Source organism: Penicillium solitum (assembly GCF_028829755.1).
Source record: "Penicillium solitum strain IBT 25940 chromosome Unknown utg000009l_segment0_segment0, whole genome shotgun sequence".
In the NCBI taxonomy this organism is placed as follows: Eukaryota; Fungi; Ascomycota; class Eurotiomycetes; order Eurotiales; family Aspergillaceae; genus Penicillium; species Penicillium solitum.
This window is the reverse complement of record NW_027072128.1, coordinates 3,552,636-3,567,936: the sequence shown is the minus strand read 5'-3', so window position 1 is coordinate 3,567,936 and position 15,301 is coordinate 3,552,636. Positions and strand designations below refer to the sequence as shown.

The 15,301-nt window shown below is 50.5% G+C and overlaps 4 protein-coding genes across 4 annotated transcripts; 2 read left to right on the top strand and 2 right to left on the bottom strand.

Moving 5' to 3' along the window:
- Nucleotides 1-602: 602 nt before the first annotated feature.
- On the bottom strand, nucleotides 603-3,510 carry kexB (kexin kexB; the record flags this gene model as incomplete). Its single annotated transcript, XM_040952764.2, has 2 exons — nucleotides 1,426-3,510; nucleotides 603-1,371 (listed from the first exon to the last, which is right to left on the bottom strand). Exons 1-2 carry the CDS (start codon nucleotides 3,174-3,176, stop codon nucleotides 603-605), a joined length of 2,520 nt encoding a protein of 839 aa, XP_040816718.2. The 5' UTR covers nucleotides 3,177-3,510.
- A 1,341-nt stretch (nucleotides 3,511-4,851) lies between these two features.
- On the top strand, nucleotides 4,852-9,351 carry N7455_012436 (uncharacterized protein; the record flags this gene model as incomplete). Its single annotated transcript, XM_040952658.2, has 5 exons — nucleotides 4,852-6,172; nucleotides 6,255-7,531; nucleotides 7,585-7,710; nucleotides 7,768-7,970; nucleotides 8,038-9,351. 5 exons carry the CDS (start codon nucleotides 4,852-4,854, stop codon nucleotides 9,179-9,181), a joined length of 4,071 nt encoding a protein of 1,356 aa, XP_040816926.2. The 3' UTR covers nucleotides 9,182-9,351.
- A 177-nt stretch (nucleotides 9,352-9,528) lies between these two features.
- On the top strand, nucleotides 9,529-11,161 carry trr1 (thioredoxin-disulfide reductase TRR1). Its single transcript, XM_040952838.2, has 3 exons — nucleotides 9,529-9,966; nucleotides 10,050-10,949; nucleotides 11,011-11,161. Exons 1-3 carry the CDS (start codon nucleotides 9,945-9,947, stop codon nucleotides 11,091-11,093), a joined length of 1,005 nt encoding a protein of 334 aa, XP_040817041.1. The 5' UTR covers nucleotides 9,529-9,944; the 3' UTR covers nucleotides 11,094-11,161.
- A 494-nt stretch (nucleotides 11,162-11,655) lies between these two features.
- On the bottom strand, nucleotides 11,656-14,937 carry aof2 (putative lysine-specific histone demethylase Aof2; the record flags this gene model as incomplete). Its single annotated transcript, XM_040952595.2, has 1 exon — nucleotides 11,656-14,937. One exon carries the CDS (start codon nucleotides 14,935-14,937, stop codon nucleotides 11,656-11,658), a length of 3,282 nt encoding a protein of 1,093 aa, XP_040816693.2.
- Nucleotides 14,938-15,301: the final 364 nt, after the last annotated feature.

Here is a 15,301-nt window from a genome sequence, read left to right as displayed (position 1 = left end):
AGGAAATGTTTGATCAAGCAGGGATAGGGACTGAAAAGGTCAAAGAGATGGAATGGAGGGGGAAGTTTGGAGGTTGGAGCTGAGTTCAATGATCGCCGTTCCCCAAGGCGGAGTTCCCGAAGCGGAACGTCATCATCGCTTTATTATTAGAATTAACACGGTCCCTGGCAAATATTGGATTGTCAAAGGTGATACATTATGTAGGAAGGTCGTCTGCATAATTCATGCTTTTTATCACCTTCCTATATGCCTGAAAAGAACATCCCAAAGAACATCCCAAAGAACATCCAAAAACACATCGGAGTGTTCTTACACATAACGTCCCCGATATCGTTCGGGCCTAAATAGATCATCATTGAGGACAAAGGCCGAGCGGCCGATTATTCTAATAAGTCCTTTGAGGATTGCTTCAATTTTGATAGAACGATCTTTGTAGTATGCACAGCACGCTTTTGGATTTATGTCGAATGGTAGATATACAGACAGATCCTAGTATCCCTACCCCGTCTATTCCCAGTGACCGATTCTCTCCAATTCAACAACCAAGTCAATATAGCAATCAACAACACCAAACAAGATGCAAAATGACTATCGGCATTAGATTAAGGTTTTTCCTGGTGGGGGCCACCATGGGACGTTCCATCTTGTCCGTCCTTTTCCTGGGTATTGGCCAACCCATCACGATACGGCTCATCATCATCACTGAACATTTCTTCGTCACTCTCTCCAGCGAACGCATTATACAGTTCACCACCACGGCGCTGGGTTCGACCAGATGCTCCAGTCATCGGTTGCATCTCATCCTCATCCTCAATCATTTCAAACTCGTAGTCGTCGTGAGCAGTGGTGCGACGACGCTTGATTCGCTGCAGCTGGAAGTAGACACCCAATCCAATGAAGAAGGTGATGATCATGGCCAAGGATGCATAAATCCAAATCTGGGTGCGCTTCGAAGCACCAAAAGTGGGAAGCCAAGAGGATATATAGCCTGAGTCGGCGGAAGAAGGGGAGGAGGTTTCAGCTTCACTACCAGTAGTGTTGGTGGGCTGCTTCAAATCTTCGATTGGTGTGGGCTCAACTGGTGTGGATGTTGGCTTTGGCTTTGCGTTCACAGGCCGGTCATGATGATTATCCGGGTTGGCAGGGGTTGCGGTCTTTGTTGGAGCCGACGTAATGCTAGTCGTGGCTACAGGAGCATCCTCGTATGTATGGTCGTCGTCATGCTCATCGGGCAGGGGGTGAAGCTTTTGTTTAGCTGCATCTGCGGCCTCACCCCACAGATTGAGTCGCCAATCAATGAATGTACCGGAGTGTTCATTGACATCGGAGTCTTTCACGATGATAGACCATTCACCAATAGGAGATTCACCCCTAAGAATAAATTAGCAAAAGTATATATCATGGAATTGGAAGGACAGCACATACCAATGAGCAACAGACATGAAAGTCCAATCCTCGTATCCGACAGGCATATTGTCCTTTTCACGGGCAACGCTCAGGTAGCTGACGATTCCACCAGGGCTGCGCAGCTCAACGCTGATATCACCGCGGCGGGTGTGATTGACATTCATGGTCACAGTGACATGTTCCAATTTGGCGACGTTGGCCTCCTTCAATTGATCGGCAGTGACTGTATAGCGACTGAGCAACCCCTGATTACCCTGGGGAATGTCTTGATGCACTCGCAGCCATGGCGAGTGGAGCCACGCTTGTGGCTTCACGAGGTCCCAAGTCTTAGCAAGCTGGACCATGGTATATGTATCGACCTTTCCGAAACCCCAGTCATGGCTGAACTTGCGGCCAGAGGGCAGGACCTGCCAACTACCGTCATCTTCGCTCACCGGGATGGCGGTCTCCACCATCAAGTATTGTAGATCACGCCAGGTCAGCTCCGGGCGTGCGCTGAGCGCGAGCGCCACGCTGCCTGCGGCCAGCGGACCAGCCGCAGAGGTGCCACCATGCCCAGAGAAGCACTTGTTAGCACCCACGTCGGTAGTGTGAATATAATCGCCCGAGCCGCTACTGTATGCGACCACAAGTTGGGCCGAGCATGACTCGGAGTAAGAAGGGTGATTCCCCTCCCGGTCAATGGCACCCACTGTAATACTGTAGATACTGTTGGTATATCCATCGAAGTTGCAGTTGTCCCCGGAGGCTGCACCGTTACCGGCGGCAAAGACATAGACTGAGCCTTTACCCCCTCTGCCCTTTTGGATACCATTGGCCATGGCTCGCTTGATCAAGATTCCAGGCGCATCCATAGTAGCACCATCGTCCATGGGGCCCCATGAACATGAATATATGTCATTCTTTTGGTAGGCGAAGTTGATAGCCGCCGCTTCATCGACATCATCGATAGGCTTGGACAGGATCCGGATACCGGCTATCTTGCTATCGTATGCAACACCGACTCCACAAACATCGTTCTTCGCCGCTGCGATCTCGCCGCAGCATCGAGTACCATGCTTATCGTCAAGAAGCAGAGGGCGGGGATCCGGGAGTCCCTCGTTGAAATCCCAAGAACCCTCTGGTAGGTAGTTGGGCTTGAGATCATTGCTATCCATGTCCAACCCATCGTCGACAACTGCAGTGGCAACGCCCTTGCCGGTTATCCCCTCCAACCACAATCCTGTCACATTGAGATCGTTTCCGGGCTGCAATGTGTTGAGAAGGTGCCACTGTTCTCTAAAGATCGGGTCAGTGATCCCTAGAGATGACATGGCATTCTTCTGAAAAGCAACGGACTGCGCATTTTCCCTCTTGTCGAGCGTTTTGTAGGGTACGGAGACCGGCGGAAGTCGTTTCTGCAATCGCTGTCTTGCCGGAGCAATCTTATGCGACCATAGGATCTTGTCTAGAGGATCATCACTTGTCCCGCGCGAATCGATTCCACCGTCGGAGCGTCGCCGGAGCTTTCGCCTGGTTCGTAAATCGCTCAACAAGGTGTCAAATTGGGCCGTCTGCTCCCGCGGTAATGAGAAAGTGTGGTGGCCATCCAGTTGACCAATCTGGCCCTCGTGGCGTGCGCCGAGGACCTGTGCGATGTGGGAAGGGGAGGTGGTATCATCGAGGTGGAGGGCGAAGAAGTCGCGGGTTTCTTGAGAGCGAGGGTGCAGGTTTGCGGACGCTGCACCAGCAAGGCCTAGGGTGGCGGTGATGCCACTGACAATGCGCATGATGAGGTATCAATTGTTTTCGGTCGAGGCAACGGATTAAGGGAGGTTGTGAGGGTCGAGGTATCTAGCATGCGGTTGCCATCAACAGTTCCGGACCGTTGAATAGCAACTCGATGAGTTGTAGTAAGGGGTGTAGGCGGACAAAAAAGGAAATAAGCTCCAACAAGGCTATTTCCAAGGTTTCAAAATAGTTGTTAAGAGGAGGTTGTAACAATCCAAGGCACCAAGTTGTAGGCAAATAGGAGGATCGCCAGAGGCCACCCACACGGGATCCTATTCAGGCTCCTGACAGGTCTATTGAGCTCGACTTGGCTTACTGTGTATTATTCGGACATATGTCTTTTTCTTTATTAATTATCAAAGAAGTTTTGGAACGTTCTAAGGCCACGGCTTCTACTTCGTACTTTGTACTCCGTACTAGTTATTAGTTACTTACTTGCCTAGGCCTGCCCAGGTGGCTTAGCTTACGTAGATACGGCCTTGGCCAGCCCTGGAGGCATACGTACATATATTGTATGCCAACGATTGGCATAAAGGATACTGTCATTATTGAAATTGATACCTCGACTGCTGCTTAGTATTTGTTAGTTCATCAATCATTAACTATCAACTGCAGGAATTAAATAGTTCACGTCCTTGCATGAACAACATAGACTGCTTGGATTTCCCTTTTCACTTCCAACCTCTTGCCGCTTTATTACGGGTAGAACTGAGCACGGCCTAGGGCTACACAGGAGCCTGATCCCGGACTGAAATATACCCAGTCACCGAGAGTACTTAAAAGCGGCACCTGAAATAGGATAGCCAAACAACAAAACTTCGAGCAACTTACTACTAGTAATAGTAACTATATATATGTAGTATATGTTACTTATATGCAATAATTATGTTGTAGGTAGCCGTGAGACATTCGTAGTTCCCTAGTATCTAGGTTCTTCTATATGTGCTCGTACTCCGTAGATAAACAAGTATGTAGAGTCTAACAATAGCTCATTCCAATCCCCGTACCAAATTTAAGGATTATGCTTAATTCTACATATTCTTTATTTCTTTATTTCTATATTTCTATACTTCTATCGTTCACTTTTTGAATATTTGATATTAATTCTAACATAGAATCGTGCATAAGTATTGCTTCCCCAGGGATCAAAGCCCTTGATAAAGCCTTCGTATGACAATGGCCCCGCGCGAAGGCTGGGGATAACCAGCCACCGGGATATCGGGTGTATAGGCCTTGCCTTGTTTTTTTTTTTTCTTTTCTTTTTTTGCTTTGCTGGACTTGATTGAAATCTTTTTTCTTTTTCATCTCATCTTCTACCATCCCATTGATACCCCTATCCCGGCGTTGACCTGTTCACCTTTTATACAGGCTGGCTTCCTTGTCACCGCCGCTATACCCCCGCCCAACTTGGCTTGTTGCCTGCGAATCAGCTCGGGCCATGGTGTAGTGACCCTGCGTTAGGCATCAGATCAAATCGATTGAACCTGTTTCATCTATTTCGAGGAAAACCAAGTACGGCAATTTCCCCTAAATCTGCCCGTGTTGCCTTTAGGACCGACATTAACGATATTGGTTCTAGTTGGGTTCACAATTGCACATACTTGGCGCCCTATCAACGCTTTTTTTTCTCTCTCTCGATTATTTCCTTGAGTTTGGGCGCAAATACACAACATCATGGCTGCTACGGCAATGCGTGGATCGCCCGATATGGCAAACGGCAGCTCGAACCCCCACATTGCCAGCGGAGCGCAAAGAGCTCAAGGAAGGCGCAATCGCAAAAAGGCTCCTTCCACGGAAAGCTATGAACATGAGGTAGAATATGATGAGCCAGAGACAGCTCACACCAACGAAAGAGCTGCCCATCCGTCAGGGCAGACGGACAGGTCTTTCTCAGCCAGAGCCCGAAACCAGCTTGAGGGAAACCTGAATTATACAACTCGCAAGCCAATTCCTCCATTGACCTCCAAATTATCAGAAGAATCTACCACCCCCCGAGGTCTTCCCACAGAGCCCTATTCTCCAGAACCCAGTGCAGCCATGCCTGAGATTCATGTCCAGTCACCACCGCCTGCACCGGCTGTGTCTTCGCCCTCGACTCGGTCCAACACCACACGTTCGGTCTCCGCCAGTGACTCGCGGCGAGATTGGGCATCAGAGCGATCGCCTCTTCAAAAGTTGGAAGTAACTTTGACTGGAATCAGCAAGGAAGAGAAGCGGGCACGAGTACAACAGGCGGAAATCAAAGCCCGGGAGCGAATGGCGCGCAAGAAGGCCGAGCAAGAGAAAGCCGAATTGATGGCAGCCGTAGCTCGCGAAGCGTCAGCACAGCGTACGCAGCCAGAAAATCAACCAACCGGCGCAGCCAAAAACAATGAGCAGAAGGAAGTTCCAATTGGGAATGGCATGCGAAATGGACATGCGGCTGCACCACCACAACAGCGACAACCACAAAACACAGCTGTGCGTCACAGCAGGACAGTTTCTACAAATCCTCAGTATCCATCTATCCGCCGCCCCGAGGATCCTCAATATACACGCGCGGAAGCCGCTATCCCATCATCAGCTAAGATGGGCAATGTGCCTAGACGATCAGTCACAGTGAGCGGACCTGCCGCAAAATCAACAGCTGCCCACAATATCAACCACAGTCGCTCGATCTCTCAAGCAGGTCCTCGACCTACGCAAGCTCCTGGTGCCTTAAGAGCGGAGACAACAGACGAACTTTTAACAGCACCCCGTGCGCCTCAGGATAGTGCCGAGTCGCAGGTCAAGCCCAAGAAACAGTCTGTGTCTTTCAATGTTCCACCGCCTACGCCCCCGCCAATCTTTGAATGGAGGAATGCACAGCCTGTGCGGCTTGCGGCCCCTGACTTTGATTTCCAGAATTTTGACATGGAGCGCAGCAAAGCGTGGTGGGAAGGTGGCGGTAGCAAAGATCGTAGAAAGAGCAGGGCTCTTCCTAAGAACTACAAGTCTCCTGCTCAGAAATCGATAGGTAAGCTCCTCCGCGATCCTGGTTTCCAACCTACACATTTCTTGTCACAAAATCATCAAGTGCATTTACTAACGCCCGCTAGGAGTAACTGAGCACAAGAACTTCCAACCCAACCTCTTCTTGCGATGTGGACCTTTGCTACGATACACAGGTATCAAGCGAGTTAGGGTTGATGGAGCCAGCGGCCCCATTGACAAAGATATATGGCGAGGATCTATCATGATAGTGACTAAAGATTCTCGCTCATCCTACGAGACTCCACCCACACTGAGACTATTCTCTCAGCCGATGGATCTTCTTCCTCCTCCACCCGTGGAGATCAGTCATGAAGATGGAATGCAACTGGCTCCCGAATATGTCGACCCAACGGCCGGGCTCATGAAAGTTGGCCGTGACGGGCGGCCCCTTTATGTGAAACCAGTTGAACATGTCGAGGAACAAGTCGACCTATCTTTTGTCGAGAATGACGATGGCATCTACGAGCTCTCACCTAGCATGATCGACTATACCAGCGAAGGCGTCAAACAACCGATGCCTTCCAACCGGATGCATGCCGTCGACGGTGAGACGGCAAGTCTGCATCGAGACATCCCAGGAGCCCGTCTGTACGCTGATGCCGCAAGAGATGTGACATTCTGGCGATTCAACCTAGAGGTTGAACTTAGCACAACGCAACAGCGAATCGCCTATCGGATCAACCAGGGACCCGCCTTGGGATTCTGGGTGCCTCCGGCCGGAGAATCCATGAACATAATGTTCCACAGTGGTAACGGGTTCACCCCCTCTGCGGACTCTGATCGAGTCTGCGGGCCCGACCCGCTTTGGCGAGATATCCTTAACGAGCATCAGACTCGTCCGTTCCATGTGATGATCGGTGGAGGCGATCAAATCTTCAATGACGCGGGTATTACAGAGTCAGCGTTCTTCCAAGAATGGATTAAGATTAAAAACGCTGCCGAGAGATATGGAGCGTCATTCACTGCTGAATTCCGCGCTGAATTGGAGCAGTTCTACCTCGAGCGCTATGCTGCATGGTTCTCCCAGGGCCTCTTCTCTTTGGCGAACTCTCAGATTCCCATGGTCAACATGTGGAATGATCATGAAATCTTTGAAGGCTTCGGTTCTTACCATGATGATTTCATGCAGACTGCTGTTATCTCTGGAATTGGAAAGATTGCTTTCAAGTATTACCTGCTGTTCCAGCACCACAGTGTCCCCGATGAAACCGAGACAGATGAACCCAGCTGGCTTCTTGGTGCCCATCCTGGCCCATATATTGAACAGCAAAGCCGAAACCTGTTCATGTCTCTTGGTCAAGGAGTTTCATTCTTGGGCCTTGACTGCCGCACTGAGCGACGGGTATGATTACTCCGATTTTCCGACTTGTGGACTATGCTAACACGTCCTTCCAGAGCAATGAGGTTCTCAGCGAAGAGACCTGTGATTTATTGTGGGACCGCTGCCACAAGGAGATTATGAAAGGAGAGACAAAGCACTTGATCGTTCTTTCAAGTGTTCCTGTTGCCTATCCCCGAGGGGTATGTAATCTGCTTTCTTCTATCTTTAACCAAACCTAAAACTAACGTTGACTCCAGGCAATGCTCCGCAATTTCATGAACAGCCGCAAGTCACTCGGCAAGGCTGGAGTACTTGGTGGGCTTGTAAATCGATCTGGTGGAAACGTGGAGGTCTTCGATGACCATTGGGCTGGCAAGCACCTCAAGTCCGAGCGCACATGGTTGGTTGAAGATCTTCAGGATCTGGCCGCAGAGAAGTCAGTCCGGATTACAATACTCAGGTAAGACCAGGAAATTTGCTTAACGGAAACCAAAACTCCAAACGATGAAACTAACTCAATCCTTCAGCGGTGATGTCCACCTCGCAGCAGTCGGGCAGTTCTATTCGAATCCTAAATTGAATATCGCCAAAGACCAGGATTATCGATACATGCCGAATGTCATCTCATCTGCTATTGCAGACATTCCGGAGACCGATCTCATTGCGGATATGCTCAACAAGCGGAATACAGTCCACCACATGGACTCGAACACAGACGAGGATGTCGTCCCCATCTTTATCCAAGATGTGAATGGCAAGGCTCGAAACAATAAACGACTACTACCTCGGCGAAACTGGTGCTCGATCCGTGAATATAAGCCCGGTTCCACTCCACCTGATACACCTGAGTCGGAAATGACAGAGACCCCACCGCCTCGGCCAAATAAGCTGCAGCGAACATTGTCGCTGGGTCGTGGAGACAAGGGGTCTACCGAAAAGCCTAGTATTCTCAGGCGCCTTTCCACTCGTGGACCACCTCCTACGAGGACCATGAGTTTCAATCGAGGCGACGAGGCCGCTTTCAATCGACGTGCAAGTGTTGACGGACCGGTCCAGCCCCACGAGAACGGGGACAGCTATTTCCCAGGAACTGGGGCCGGTGCACCTCCAAGACCCGGTAGCTTCCACCGACGACTGACGAATCTCAGCCAAAAAGCGGCAAAGAAAACCGCGAAGCAGGGCGATGACGGCGCAGGCGTCTACATCAACCTCGAAGGCGGGCTCGCCATCACTTTGAACTTAGAGATCAGCCCACAAGACCCATCGGGTGTCACCACACCCTACAAACTGCTCGTTCCAGCACTTCACTACAACGGAACCGAGTACGACCCGCCCCCAGCGCAGATTGTCAAGGGCTGGAGAAAGTTCCTGCCCCGCCGCAAAAAGAACAACGGAGAAGCAGATGCACAGCCTGAAGCAGAAGAAGATTACAGTGATGACGACGAACAAGACTATTACGAAGACCATGACCTGATCAATAATACCCGGGCTAACGCCGCCACTAGCCAACAACACCAACCACAGTACGAGGGATACCCTGGGAGTGAAGAGGATGGTGGAGATTCTGACGGAGAAGTCCCTCAACGTCTGCCACCGAATATGATGACTGAAGATTCCCCCAGTCCCGAGGAGCATAGCCGTCCACGAAAGAAGTGGTTCGGCGTAATCTAATGTACTATATTGACATGATTGTGTCATTGACGTTGGCTGGTGACATTTTCTTTTTGCGATCTGATGATTTGTATGGATTTTTATGACTTGAGTATGATAGTGTTTTTTTTTTTGTGTTTGATATATGATTCCCCTAAGTTTAGCGAGGTTCAAACTGACATGTGATGTTCATTCTATCAATCAATCTCTCAAGTAAAGCCGAAGTATGTATACAAATTCGGGCCGGAAGAAGTGCCTCGGGGGGTGATCTGATGAGATTACATCAGCGGTCTCGACCGCTCACGTGATATATGCTTAGAAAGCCCCGGAGCCTCGATGCGCAACCTGATTCAGCCGACTTGAATTGCCTTGTAAATCGCCTTAAATCGCCTAGTTTAAACGAATTATCTCTAATATCCTGTGGTCTGGAAACCTCAGAAAGACAAAGAATCCAATCGCATCCCGTCCTGAGGGTCCAGTCTCTCTGATCTTATTGCCGGTTTATCAATCAACCTTCATCACCTACCTATCACCTAATAATCCCGGTCTCCACTGCCCCTCCGAGAAAAGATATTATAACTCCCCTCCCTCTCCTCTTCTTCCTCCACTTCCCAGAAATACCTTCAAGCTGTTTTCCTCCGCCTTTCGTCGTTTTCCCTCCCTTCGATCCATTGGATTGACTGCTACTGCGGCCACTACCCTTCACCAACAATCTCCTCCTTCGGCCTCAGTCTTCTCTAAGTCGTTTCCGACGCCCTTGCGCGTCACTTCAAACACCGCCAGAATGGTGCACTCCCAAGTAGTCGGTAAGTGGTTCATTGAGTGGATCGAATGATCTAAATCACCCAAATTCCCCCAATATCAAAGTTTTAACCACTTCCCCCCACAGTTATCGGCTCCGGCCCTGGTGCCCACACTGCCGCTATCTATCTCTCTCGCGCAGAGCTCCAGCCAGTTCTCTACGAGGGCATGCTCGCCAACGGCACCGCTGCCGGTGGTCAGCTTACTACGACCACTGATGTCGAGAACTTCCCCGGATTCCCCAACGGCATCGGCGGCGCCGAGCTGATGGACAACATGCGCGCACAGTCCGAGCGCTTCGGCACCGAGATCATCACCGAGACCATCTCAAAGCTTGACCTTTCCTCCCGGCCCTTCAAGATGTGGACCGAGTGGAACGACGACGAGGGCAGCGAGCCCGTCCGCACTGCTGACGCCGTCATCATCGCCACAGGCGCCAACGCCCGCCGTCTCAACCTCCCCGGCGAGGAGACCTACTGGCAAAACGGAATCAGTGCCTGTGCCGTCTGTGACGGTGCCGTGCCCATTTTCCGTAACAAGCCCCTCTACGTCATTGGCGGTGGTGACTCCGCCGCTGAGGAGGCCATGTTCCTCGCCAAGTACGGTAGCAGCGTGACAGTTCTCGTTCGCAAGGACAAGCTCCGTGCCTCTAAGGTCATGGCTGACCGTCTCCTTGCCCACCCCAAGTGCAAGGTCCGCTTCAACACTGTCGCCACTGAGGTTCTCGGTGAGGACAAGCCTAACGGTCTCATGACACACCTCCGTGTCAAGGATGTTGTCTCCAACACCGAGGAGGTCGTTGATGCCAACGGTCTCTTCTATGCTGTTGGTCACGACCCCGCCAACGCTCTTGTTAAGGGACAGGTTGAGCTCGATGACGAAGGTTACATCGTCACCAAGCCCGGTACTAGCTTCACTAACATCGAGGGTGTCTTCGCCTGCGGTGATGTTCAGGATAAGCGTTACCGCCAGGCTATCACCAGTGCCGGTATGTTCATACTCCGGTATCTCCATTATAATAACTGCATTTCGCTAACTCAATTTAACAGGATCTGGCTGTGTCGCCGCCCTCGAGGCTGAAAAGTTCCTCTCCGAGACCGAGACTCACCAGGAGGCCAAGCCTGCTCTCTAAATACATATACACCTATTCTCCCACTTTTCTCTCCCGTTTTTCATTGCCATGATACATGAAAACATGATGTTTGGCCGGTGTGTCGAGGATTCTTCTTGCTTCTAGACTTATATCTGTTTTATGCGATATCTCATTTCTAAATTCCCCGTGCATATTTTCGATGGGATTTCCTTACGTCTTTTTTTCTTTTTCTTGTTCCTTGTTCCAGTTACCCGTGTCTCATGGAAGAGGAAGTCAAGTGGTCTGCAAGTGGTCTGTGGTTTTATATCAGTTGCTCTGCTTGGGATGCCTATACCCTTAGAGATAGAAATAGAAGAAAAAGAGAAGCTCCTATGTCATCTTCCATACCTTTACAACCTTGTAAGGTTCTGTTACTTATCTGCATAAGTATGATCACTAGAATTAAAACTGTCATTCATTGATATCAATAAGGCTGAAACAATACTCATCACAAATAATCTCTCCATAGAGACGAAATTACCTTCTTTCCTTTAACTTTGTCTACGCAGATAGTCTACCCATTAACGATAAATCCCCAGCACCACAAAACACCGATAAATGCTCATTTCTCAGACTTCACAGCAGGCACAGCAGTCGTAAAGGCAGTGGCAAGCACCGGCACCGACGGCGCATTTTCAGTAAGATATTCCGGCACAACCCAATCATCAAACGGATTCTCCGCACACCAGCGATCCTTAACGATAAAAGTCTTCCGCTCCCACTCAGCAACGTCAACCTTCCACTTATCCCAACCCTCGGCATTAGCACGACGGTTGATCTCTGTCTGTTCAAGGTATGGGGATTTTTCGGCTGGCGTTGCAGAGCGCCACATCTGGCCCAGCGCGGCGCGGATCTCGTCACGCGGAGCCTTTGCGTTGGGGTTGTTTGATGCTGCGCGACGGGCTTCGTCGCATTGGTCGCGGCAACGCGCCCAGTAGTCTTTTTGGTAGAAGAGGAAGGGGTTTAGGCCTGATTTTGCGGGGCGTGGTGGTGCGGAGCCGAGTTCGGCGTAGATTGTTGTCCATAGGGCTTGGTCGTAGGCGTCGCGGCGGGATTTTTCGGTTGAGGTTGGTTTGCGGGAGGTGGAGGTCGAGGGGGGTTTTTGTTGGGTGATTGTTGGGCTTTCGGTGGAGGAGAGGGATGAACTGCCTCTTGTCCTTGTTTTCTTGGTGGTTGCGCCGTTTGGCGTGGAGGATTTGCTTCGAGTTACCTTTGACTTCTCCGGGACGAGGGGGTGAGGCATCGTGATGGGTCCAGATACCGGCTCGATTATTTCTGATGCTGCGCGAAGGCCTGACAGATACGCTCCGTGGACGGTTGCTGGATGGGTGCCGCAGGTGGCTTCGCCGGCGAAGTGGAGGTTGCCGATTGACCGAGCCATCAGGTCGTAGTCATCTGGGAAGGCTTCGGCGGCCACGTAAGAGTAGCTGCCGTATGTGAATGGGTCCTGACCCCAGCGGGTGATGATAGTCTCCAGAGGATCGGGAACTGTGGTGTGTTTGAAAACGTTTCGCAGTTGACCAGTGACCTCCGTAATGATTTCTTCGTCGGGCGTAGATTCTGCTTGGTGGGCTGCATCACCAGCCATGAGGGCAATCAAGCATGGGAGCCCGGTAGTCTTCATGACATTCCAGAACAGATAGAATCGACCGCGGTTTGCCGCATAGTCTTCTTGAACCATAGAAGCAGGGTTATCCGGTTCACGGAGTAGACCAAACATATCTCGCTTGGTGTCCCAGAACGGCTCTTCAAACACTAAAACGACCTTGTTCATTATTCCGAATCCCAGTCTGTCGATTGCGCCACGCTTCCAGTCCGGAAGAGGAGGCTCGAACTTAATTTTCTGCTGCTTCAAGACCCCAAGGGAACCGGTGAAGACGACATGATCTGCCATGAACTTTTCTCCATCCTCGCACTGGACAACTGCCTTTTGATTTTTGTTGGACCTAGTTGTGTCGTAAGAGATTTCGGTAACAATCTTGCCGGTGCGGACATCGAGCTTTTCTGGCAGCATGTACAGCCCGTAGGGTAATTGCTGGTAGCCACCAATGACCTGGGAATGTTCACCCTCGAACTCATTTCCGATGTCCTGGTCCCATCCCGATAGGCTAAGTCTGTTCACGTTGGTTGCATTGGCGTACTCAAGGTTGGCGAAATGCCAATTCATCAACCGCATATCCTTCGTTGTTACTGGAAGCATGTTTTCATATTGTTTGACACCCTCGTCCATCACTGCACCGAGAGTCTGCGCCTGGGAGGCCTTAGCAATCTGGTCCAGTTCAATGGTGTCGTTAACGGTGTATCCTGGGTTAAGCTTCCATCCAGTTGTCTGACAGGTCAATGCTGCCGGGTCATCTTCCGAATTGCCAGCTAGATCGCTTGCCACATCAACGGATGGCTCATTTTCGGCAGTCTTGTGCTTTATTCCTCGTCGAACTCGCTTTGTGGGGACCAATAGATCTATTGTCCCAGCTGCCCTCGCCTCTTCGTATTGTCGCACGGTGAGTCCATCATCCACCGCCGATTCGCGGCCAGCATCAATCATGTCGCGGTTTCCTTGGGCTGTGGGCATAATCTTTGCTTTGTGACGGTAGAATCCGGTTCGATCGAGCAAATCGTTGTAGAGCTTTTCTGCCATGGCATCCTGAACCTCGTTCACGGGTGATCCATCAATGTCGTAAATCGTCGAAACATCCCGTATCTTGTGGTAGTGAAGTGCCAGCTGGCCACGAACTATCTGGTCCAGCGGGTTGCCATGATCGAAGCCGACAATGATCTGAGCACCCATTTCCGCCTTTGGAACAAGCCCATCAGGCAGGGTTTCAGACTTGAGACTGTGCAACGGATGCGAATAAATGCGTCCACCTACTCTTCGACGCCCCTCGAGGAGAATGACTCGGGGCATGGCATTTGAATCACGGTATTGGCGGAAAAGGCTCTCCAATTGACGTGCACACCCCAGACCTGCCATTCCAGCACCGATTACAACGATTGTAGGTCCCTCTTTTCGTCTTCCACGTTTGGGTTTCACCGGGGCCAATGGAGCCTCCACGCATCCGTGATTAATGTAGCCATTTCGTGCGAGCCAGTCGTAAGCAAACGAAGCCAGATTCATCCATCGGTAATCTTTGGCACATCCGAGCGCTTCTTCCCTGGTAACAGCCACCATGGGATTTCTCCCCCAGAGTAGCAAGATTCCATTTCGTATGTTAAGGTAGATTGTGACGTGAACGTGGCATAGGTGGTCCTGTAGAAATTCTTGTTCTTGTCTGTGGAGAGCATATGGGTTCAGCCGTGATGCGTACGCTGCTCTAACGCACTGCCCGCCGTAAACAGAGGGGTGGATTTTAGATGGGATGGACGATCGAGGTCGACATTTAGACAAATCAACTTTCCCGCTTTCCAATACATTCGGTCCAAACACAGCTGACTTCCCAGGAAGAGACTGTAAGGGATTGGGAGGGGGCGATGTAGATGCTTTTAGTTCAAAGGAAGATGTCAAGTCGGTTGAGGTTGTTGACTCATTCGGGGTACTACTGCTGCCACCGGCATACAGCCTCTCCGCTGAACCAACAACGTGGGATCCATCAGATAGGAAGCTCTGCGAGTTGGGGTTGTTGTGCTCTAGATTTCCCAGGGCAATTGATGTCGAAGCTGCTTCGTAAGCCTTGTGCGTGATGCGCAGTCGCTTCGCAGGAGGTTCAGATAGTGCGATCGGTTCAGATAGAAGGTGTTCTTGGCCCTGCACCGTGATCTCGGGATTTGGGACATATTGATTCATGTATGATTCTTGATCTGGGGGGATTCCAGCCGCCTGGAACCTCATGGACGCTGCACCATACATGTTGATACACGGGTATCTGCAGGTAGACCCTCAAAAGAGTGTGTCGAGGACAACAGAAAGAGAAAAGAAAGAAAATTCCACGTCAACAAATAGGTTGTTTGTGAACTTGAAGATGTGATGTCGACAGTCCCTTTCTATCCCGAGAATGTGTGGATATCAAATATTCAGGCGTTCACCCATGATACGGTCATAGGAATTCGATCTGCGGCAAGCCGAAGGAACACAAGCTGAACGAATGGATCAACTAGGATTATGTTAGATGAGATGTAATATGGTAAAAAAAGATCAAGGGAGTATGAGAGAATAGATCTGTGAAGAAGACCGAGGAAGCACGGATATCAGGACATACATCGAGTTTCCCCCC

Excerpts from the sequence above, each read along its gene's own strand:
- trr1 (XM_040952838.2), top strand. The coding sequence starts at position 9,945 with ATGGTGCACTCCCAAGTAGTCG. Across the intron at positions 9,967-10,049 it reads GGTGCACTCCCAAGTAGTCG|TTATCGGCTCCGGCCCTGGT; the intron begins GTAAGTGGTTCA and ends TTCCCCCCACAG. Across the intron at positions 10,950-11,010 it reads CCAGGCTATCACCAGTGCCG|GATCTGGCTGTGTCGCCGCC; the intron begins GTATGTTCATAC and ends TCAATTTAACAG.